At 38.8% G+C, this 9,713-nt stretch overlaps 1 protein-coding gene across 1 annotated transcript; it reads left to right on the top strand.

Moving 5' to 3' along the window:
- On the top strand, nucleotides 1-9,354 carry LOC134752639 (uncharacterized). The gene is made up of 5 exons (XM_063688309.1): nucleotides 1-114; nucleotides 4,295-4,430; nucleotides 6,439-6,663; nucleotides 8,422-8,544; nucleotides 9,056-9,354. Exons 1-5 carry the CDS (start codon nucleotides 73-75, stop codon nucleotides 9,352-9,354), a joined length of 825 nt encoding a protein of 274 aa, XP_063544379.1. The 5' UTR covers nucleotides 1-72.
- Nucleotides 9,355-9,713: the final 359 nt, after the last annotated feature.

Below are 9,713 nucleotides of genomic sequence, written 5' to 3' on the forward strand. Positions count from 1 at the left end.
AGTGGATGGACCAAGAAAAAGAACTCCATAGCATTGAACAGACAATTCAAAATTTTCGCTAAAATCGACTATATGGTGAACGATTGCGAATTTCGCGGGTTCTGGGCACGCAAGGTAAAGTACAAATAAGTGGCAAAAAATGCATTTCGCGGGTTCTGGGCACGCAAGGTAAAGTACAAATAAGTGGCAAAAAGTGCATTTCGCGGGTTCTGGGCACGCAAGGTAAAGTACAAGCTAAACTTTCAACAAAGAAATCACGATCCAATAAATTTAAATAATGAATATAATAATAATAATTAATATGTCGAATTCAAAATAAAATAGACTAGAATAAGAATTAGAATGTCAAAAATTTAATTTTTTTTAAATGTAAATTCATATAAATAATGATTTCATGTCAAAAGAGCAACAGATACAAGCATAACAAATGTCGACATATTTAATTTCATTTTGTTGTTTTTTTTAATAGCTGACTGTAATATTCTTACCAAAGGTACTCATCGAGCCAATTCTAAAAAACCGGCCAAGTGCTAGTCGGACTCGCACACGAAGGGTTCCGTACTATTACTCAAAAAAGTCGGAGTCGGGATTTCTGGCCACAGCCACTCGCTATTTGGAGTCAATTAACACTCCTACCACAATACAGTATTAGATAACTTGTTGTGTATATTACCTACGTCGAAATGTGTACTAAAATTAATGTATATTAAAATTTAAATTGACACCTACCTATGAATTTGTAATGTGTTTATCAAATAATTTAACAAAATGTTATTTTTAAATATGTTATTAATAATTTTATATTTTTGTACTGTGACATATAACTTTCATGTTTGGCAACCTGCTGTAAATGTAAGTTGGTTAAATAAGCAAATAAATAAATAAATAAAAAACGACAAAAATATCACGTTTGTTCTATGAGAGCCCCACTTAAATATTTATTTTATTTTGTTTTTAGTATTAATAATATATATAGCTACATTACGACTCATTTCTAATATATACGTTTTATTTGGAAAGTAGAAGGGTTGGACCAAAAAAAAAAAAAGTTTTGTATAGAGGGCGGAATTTGTAGGTCCAGAAAAATATGGATTTTTGGATTCGGCTCCTGGGTCAAAAAATGTCGGACGGCCCGGCCAAACGGTGAGACTTAGTGGGGGGGTGCTCGACCAAATGTCATAGAGGACCCTGGGCAGTTTTTGAAGCCACCATTTTTTTTTCAAAATGGCGGATTCAAAATGGCGGCCAATTTTCAAAATGGTCCTAGCGCGCTGAAATTTCGGTCACGGAATCTCGGGGTCCCCTAGATTGGTATGGAAAAAAAAAATTTGGAAAAAATTCAAAATGGCGGAAAAAATGGCCACTTTTTTTTTGTATGACAACTTTTAAACGGTGCGAGATGGGTGGGGGGTGCTCGACCAAATGTCATAGAGGGCCCCGAGACAAGTACGACTGCATTTAAAATTTTTCAAAATGGCAGACTTTTTTTTTTTTTTTTTTTCAAGTTGGTCCGAGCGCGCTGAGATTTGGCATGCGGCGAGCCTCGGGGCCCGAGATTAGTATGTCGAAAAAATTTTTTGGAAAAATCCAAAATGGCGGCGGACAGAGGCAAAGGCAAATTTTCGAGTAGGTTAAGCGAGCCCGAAGGGCGAGCTTCAGGCCGGGAGGCCGAAGGCCGACCCCGCGACGGGCCGTCAGGCCCGGAGCTTCACCCCGAATGGCCAGGCGTGCATAAACCCCAGTAATTTTGGGCGAGGCCGAAGGCCGAGCTGCGTTAAGGTCGAACAAAGCAAAATCCTATACAAAAAGTGTGTTAAGCGAGCCCGAAGGGCGAGCTTCGGGCCGGGAGGCCGAAGGCCGACCCCGGCGGAGGGCCGAAGGCCCGGAGCCTTCACCCCGACCCCCAAGCGTGCCAACCCCAAGTAATTTAAAGCGAGGCCGAAGGCCGAGCTGCGTGAATGCAGTGCTCCCAAACGTTCTACCAAGTCAACTGTGTTGATAAGCGAAGCCGGCGGGCCGAAGGCCCGACGGCGGAGCGTCAAGGCTCGCGAAGGCCGAAGGCCGAGCTCCGCGTAGGGCCGAAGGCCCGAAGCGTCACACGAGAGGGGGAAGTTGGAGCTTAAACACGACCCAATAGTAAACATGTCTTAGACGAGCGAAACGGCGGGCCGAAGGCCGAAGGCCGTAGGCCCGACGTGAGCTTGTCAAGACATGTTTACTATTGGGTCGTGTTTAAGCTCCAACTTCCCGCTTACCGCCCAAAGCAAAACCAACCCTCCCCAAGTGTCTTAATAAGCGAAGCGGCGGGCCGAAGGCCCGACGCTGAGCTTCGAAACCCAGCGAAGGCCGAAGGCCGAGCTCCGCGTAGGGCCGAAGGCCCGAAGCGTCCCTTACGATTTCCCAAGCACGCGAGGCCGAAGGCCGAGCTGCGGGTATGAAGTGCTCGCATGCGGATCTTTTCTTTCTACCAAAAGTACAACTTTATTACTTTTTCCATTGGAAAACAAAACTACTGCACCAACAACAACAACACAACAACAACAGCACAAACAACAGCACCAACAACAACACCTCAACAACTACAGCACCAAAAACAACAGCACCAAAACAACAGCACCAAAAACAACAAGACCAACAACAGCACCAAAACAACAGCACCAAAAACAACAACAACAACAACAACAACAACAAAACAACAACAACAACAACAACACGATGACCGCGGGGCCCTCGGGCCCCGCGCACCGCGCAAAAAACTAGTTTGTTGTTATAGCGGCAACAGAAATACATCATCTGTGAAAATTTCAACTGTCTAGCTATCACGGTTCATGAGATGTGATGAGATATAGCCTGGCGACAGACGGACAGACAGACGGAAGGACAGACAGACAGCCTTTAGTTAGTAAGTGGATAATACGACAAAAAACCACCAACACCAAAATAATTGACGCCAAAAATGGCTATTTTGAGGGCCTTCACAGAAAATTATATGAAAACGGAACAAAGAGGATATAATAGGATAGAGCGGTACTGTCATAGTAAATTTTGTAACCACAGGTGGTTATACCAACCTAGAAGGAGCATATGTAGTAAAATAAATTTGTCCGATTCAAATATCTTTGTTTTTTCGTCTTCATTTCGGAAATTTATCAACCCGCCCTCGTATGCCCTTTATTAGTAGCAAATAGTAGATTGTGTCACAAGGGAGCAAAGTGATATATTTACGGCGAGGGCGTACAATTGAATCCTAAACGAAGCGAAGGAAAGTAGAATCCTGAGCGTAGTGAGGGATTCAAGTGTGTTACGCCCAAGATGGAGATAATTTTGCTACCATGTGACATATATTGCTTTTCACATCACCTATGAGGTAATTATAATGTTTAAAACTTTTATTTAATCTAAAAAAATAATACGGTAAAAATTTAAAAATAATGTCCTATAACAGAAAAGTGTTACTTTGATCCCTTCTAGCAGGGAAGAAAAGTGCCACTTCGATCGAATTTCGAAAAAGGGGTTTTTCTTCCCTGCTAGGAGGGATCAAAGTGGCACTTTTCTTCCCTGCTAGGAGGGATCAAAGTAACACTTTTCTGTTCTAGGATACTATTTTTGCATTTTTTTGCACATTATTTTTTTAGGTTATATAATATTTTTAAACATCATAATTACCTCATAGGTGATGTGAAAAGCAGTATGTGTCACATGGTAGCAAAATTATTTATTGATGAATATCACTTGAATCCCTCACTAGGCTCAGGATTCTACTTTAGAATCCCTCGTTACTCTCGGGATTCTATTATAGAATCCTTCGCTTCGTTTAGGCTTCAATGTACGCCCTCGCCGTAATTATGTCATTTTGCTCCCTGGTAGCACAATATACTATTTTCTACTCGCCGACTTTAATGTTTGAATTAAGACTTCGTATACCAAACTATAATCGCATACCTAATTTTGGGCTCCCAACTAATAATAATATATAATGACTTCTTAGTTCTTACGAAACGCTTTAGTCAACTGTAATGAATTCGACCAATCACGTTGTCGCCAAAGGATAGAACAAAAGATATCAACGCGGTATTATTTAATGAATAAGAAGTGCGTTGATGTCTTTTGTACTATCTTTTTATCTACTGGTTTTATAGTAGGAAAAGCATTATTTTTGTTGACTCGTAAAAAAAGTATTGTATACAATAGTGATATAGTCAAGTTTTTCAATCTCGTACCTTATTTAGGCCACTCAGCAAGGTCTCTATTACCTATATCACGATTGTATAAAATACTATATCTTTATGTAAAGGACGGTGATTTCGTGGCGGCGGGGTTCGAGGGTGAGACCAGCCCCTTCATCACGTGGAACAGCACCACCCAGTTTAATGCGACACACTTCAGCGTAGCCACTGGATGGGGGTCCACTGGCAACTGGAAGATAGAAGGTATGACTACCAATAAAGTACCTATGTCCGCGAAAAAAAGTGGTAGTGGATGATCTGGTATATCGTTTTACCGAGTGTATATTTTTAAGAAGTTTTTTATTTGAATAATTTGTATATATAACAAAAATAAAATCGTATTTTAATGTATGAGTTTGTGTGAGTTTTCGCCAAATAAATTCCATCATACGTTTCATTGCTTGTACAGAGTTTTTTGACAATCTTCACTCGCTTCCTGCTACAATGTCACAACTGTATTTGTATTTTTACAAGTTGTTTTAAGTAAGTAAGTAAGTAATCATTTATTGTCAGATTGTGCATGTCAGTATACAAATGTTACAATTGTATCTTATAATAGTAAGTGTCACAATCAACCGGTTTAGGGTAAACAATAGACTTATTCCTAAAATACAATAGTAATATATATATATATAAATAACATTCCAAAGACAGAGTCAATTCAATATTAGTATAGTTTACATTACAATTCAAGTCAATATACATTATAATTTACATGTCATGTATAATTTATATATAATTTACATGTCTAAGCAGATTAGAATGTCATCTTCCCAAAAAAATACTTCATGAAACTCATTTCTATTTGTGGTAGTCAGGAAGACTTTCTACTCGACTCCAAGCACTGAAAGTAGTCTTTTATATGGGAGGCAATATTTCGTCAGAAAGTCAAATTCACCAAAGTTAAAGAACCTCAGAACTTTCTCAATCTGAATACAATTAGAAAAAATCTTTCTTTTGTGAAAAGAGGACGTCATAAGGTATAATTTGGATTATCTAATTTAAAAAAAAACCTATATGTTTTGCAGGGAAACTTGGTAAAGACTGCCAGAAGACGCTGTACAAGAAAACATTGGTACCATGGGATATATATTGCTAAATATCATACGGTATATCATGTTTGTATTTTTAATAATTAGTTTGATATCCACAAATTACGTACAAAACGTGCTGCTTGAAAATTCAAATTCATATAAAAGATATTTATCAGTACGGTTTTTACTCACTATTATTTTTAGTCGCTTTTGGCGACATGTTTCGGATTCTTTGGGAATCCATCCTCAGGCACGAGTGTCCGCGGCGGTTGTACGTCGTGCACTGCCCGCGCCGCCCGCCTCGTCGCTCGTTGCGCAACGATGATAAATATTTTGAAATATGTCTCACGATAGTTTAAGTGCGTTCATATAAAAGATTTACACATTTATTTATTTTATTATGCATGACCACTTTTTTTCGTGGACAGACTTTAAGCGCTTATTACATACTCGTATTCTCGGTGAGTGCCAACCTCCCGAGCAGGCTGGTTTCCGCAGCGGATTCGCTACGATCGACCATATCCATCCGGTAAAGCAGTTAATGTAGAAAAGTTACTAGTACAACCGGACCCTTGTGCATGGTCTTCGTAGATTATGAAAAAGCCTTCGACAGTGTCGAGCATTGGGCCGTGTTTGACTCTCCATCGCTGCTCAATCGACAATCGCCACGTGGATCTGCTCAGGGAGCTATATACCTCGGCAACAATGCAAGTTCGGCTTCACAAACTCAGTAACCCACAATATCCATCCAAAGGGGAGTGCGTCAAGGGGCCCAATTTCACCCAAGCTTTTTACGGCGGTACTAGAAGGCGTCATAAAAACGTTTGCATGGGACAGAACTGGTATCAATATCCATGGTGTCTTCTTGTCGCACCTGAGATTTGCCGATAACATTGTATATTTGTATTGTTTGCCGAGACCCTGGAAGATCTTTAAGGCATGGTTGAAAGCCTTTACCATGCTTCTTTGAAGATAGGTCTTAAGATGAATATGTCTTAAGATGAATATGTATAAGACTAAAGTTATGACGAGCATCTCTGGTAAATTGATTCCAGCCATTATGGTTGGGACCTAAAGACGGTCGAGCAATACGTGTATTCGAAATGAAAAGTAGTGTTTAAATCGGGTGAAAGGCGCCATTTCGTCCTTTGGTTAACAATTTACTGTTTGATTTGTAGGACATTCTTGGATGGGTGATGATGTATTGCTAAATATGATTCAAAATCCCAGTAAAGAACTTTTAAACCCAATGGAGTTGGTCCTAAAGAAAACCCGAAGGAGCATTGACAGCCGTTCAACGGTATTTTGCGCCAGGCATAGAATGCTCGCGGATGGAAAATGGACACGGGGAGAGGAGTCCAAGTGGATAAACTTGGAAATTCAGACCGAGGATATACCGTCCGGTAAGTCTTGATTTGATTTATTGTTGTATGTCATATTACAGAAAACAGACTACAGACAAAGTATAATATAAATTTTCTCAGATGATTTTTTCCGGCTCGGAATCTGTTAAAGCAAACAAAAGCCTTTCAGCACGTGCCAAATCAGCCATGTCGTTTAAAAAGCAACTATCGTGATAGTATTAAGGTTCATATTTATATGACAGCTCATTCAGAGAACAACCGGGTGGTATATTCTTTGCAGATAGCAAAACGTGCTCTAAGACCAAGTTAAAATATTTTCATAGAAAATATTTTAATTTTAGTTTTTTCAAGTAGACACACTACTATTTAAACTATAGATAATCTGAAATAAATGTCATATATGTGCGGTTCAGGCACCTGTCCGGTAAACGGGGGATGCTGCTTCGATTCCAGCTCTGGACACTGGAGGCTTTGGTCATTTTTTCCTTCGTATATGACATTTATATCAGTTTATAGTTTTAAACGTGTTATCTCCGAATGGGCTGTTTTATGAATCTGAACCATATAAATAGAATGGTAAATTTGCTTTTTAAACGGGCTTGTTCCCGTTACTTATGCCGGGGCTATTAGCAGTAAGCAGTGTAACCCCTGCATAAAGGAAACCGATTAGGTCCCGAGCCCGAAAAAATTATCTGAGATAATTCATACTATACCCCAAAGCCCTCCAGGAGGCCGGATTAGAACCAGCGTCCTCAGCTTTCGCGGCTAACGCCCTGGGCCTCTAGGCCACCCGGCCACGGCGGTACTCAAATTCTTTCGATCCTAAAAAGAAAAAAAAGCATGCCAAGTTTTGTGTTTTCATTCCGTTACAATTTTTCACAGACTATATGACGCGGACCGGAAGGCGAATTTTTTTTTTTAAATTTTGGGACAGTTTTATTTACTTACTGTATTGACATAACGATCCGATTATGCTCGGATATATGGGTATTAAACGCAGAAAAGCCGCACATTAGTGCTACTATAGAAGGAGTACCTCGACCGCGGTTCGGTTTTAGGTTAATAATTAATTTTCGTGCCTGTAGGTTCGAATTAAAACTGAATGTATTGTTATTTATTGAGATATCTTGAGCTGTACAAAATGGACATTTTAATTATTAATTTATATTAATCCGGCGACTTAGGCAAAAGAGAGAGGACCCCCGCTCCGAATCGTTCCTGGTGCAGAGGCTGTCCATCCATAGCCATCCAGCGGGGTAATGCCGTGAGCATTATGGGCACTTTTGCATCGGAAGCGATAACGAACGGGGTTGACTAATAGTTACGTCGGGTAAATATGCGAATTATGTAATTGTAACATGCTTATTGGTTCTATATTAATTATGAATTTTATCAAATGATTTTTACGCCTAACACCCTAACCTGTTAAACAAAGGCCTTTGTTTCTTTTGTTCAGCGGTTACCAATGCTACCGCTACTACACAAACGGGAACAAACTCGTTTAAAAATAAATTTTACCGTCCTATTTATATGGTTCAATGTAGCAACTCTAACTCACAGGCAACCGATCGTTCTTCATTACCCAAACATGTTATCTAATGAGCTGTTACATTTTGAACCTTAATACTATCACGATAGTTGCTTTTTAACGACATGGTTGCTTTGACACGCGACTAAGGCGCCTCTCCATAAAAGAAACAAAGGCTTTTGTTTAACGGATTAGGATCTGAGGCCTAAAAATCATTTGAGAAGATTCATACTATATATGACCCGTCAAATCCTACTTTGGTGTTACAGATGAGCTGTACGTTAAGGTGGGGCCAGAGACTCGGATGGAATTCGACGTGGACAGCCAGCGGAAGTTCACTTGCAGCGGCAGCGCCCCCGTCGACGGCAGGATTTTAAGGTGGTTCAGAAAAGGTAGTAGTAGTAATAATCACTTTATTGTACAAAACACAGGTTTACAAAAATAAATTACAGTAATGGAAGTACAAAGGCGAACTTATCTCTATTAGGGATCTAAAGGAAAAAAAGGGGAAGGGAAGGGGAAAAGGTAATGTTTTTACTTGCATCAATCATAATTTAAGAACCCGGCAAGCTCGGTTCTCCATACAAACGTAGTTACGCCATCATTTTAAAACGACTAACTAGATTGCTCTGAAACTTTGTAATTACAATAAAATAAGGTATAGGTAAAAATACAGCGAATTTAAGTTTTTCATACAAAACTTATTTTTGCTCAATTTCGTTTGTTTTATAAACTGGAGCTATATAAACTATAGACTTTGGAATACTAGCACATCGTGTTGACAACTGAGCTACCGATGATAGAGTGAACCATACCCAAATTATAACATTTACAGCACGATATCGGGGTTTTAAAAGCTGAATATAGAAAGAAACAGTACACTTTTTAAACGTTTCATTGCAGACCGCAGTTACCGTGATCCCATAAGCCTTGAAAACCAACATTACGACCCGGTCACCAACACAAACGAAATAGAATTATCCTTGGACGAGTCTTATGACAAAAACAACCTGTTCTGTGCTCAAGGGTACCAATATTCTATCAAACATAATGGTACTACAATAATTAAGAATTATGGCGAGATAGTGAAATCAGAAGACATCACTCTTATCATGAAGAGAGATGTTACGAAAGTTACGATACCGATACCTGATACTACTACGAGTAGACCGCTCCAGAAAAACGGTAAGTTTTTCATCTAAACTTTTTAACATTAGTTTTTTTTGCTATTAAAATCGTTGACATTGAATTTTTATTTGATAAATTTATTTAAAACTTTTTTTTAACGTTCTTGATATTTCGACAATACCTGAGTTTGCCCTATCTATGTATCTATAGGTACATTGACATCTCTTTTTTTGTATGTAACATTGTTTATTTATTAATTTTTTTTGGACTCAGTTTTATTTACTTATCATATACTTATTATTTTATTTATTAATTATATACATTTTACAATTAATTTTTTAAACTATTTTATTAATAACTGACTATTATTGTTATTGGTCGATAATTTTATTAATCCATATGAGACCTTGTTTGTAAATTGGTCTTAGCGGTA

The sequence above is a fragment of the Cydia strobilella genome, chromosome 25 (genome assembly GCF_947568885.1).
Source record: "Cydia strobilella chromosome 25, ilCydStro3.1, whole genome shotgun sequence".
Taxonomy (NCBI): Eukaryota; Metazoa; Arthropoda; class Insecta; order Lepidoptera; family Tortricidae; genus Cydia; species Cydia strobilella.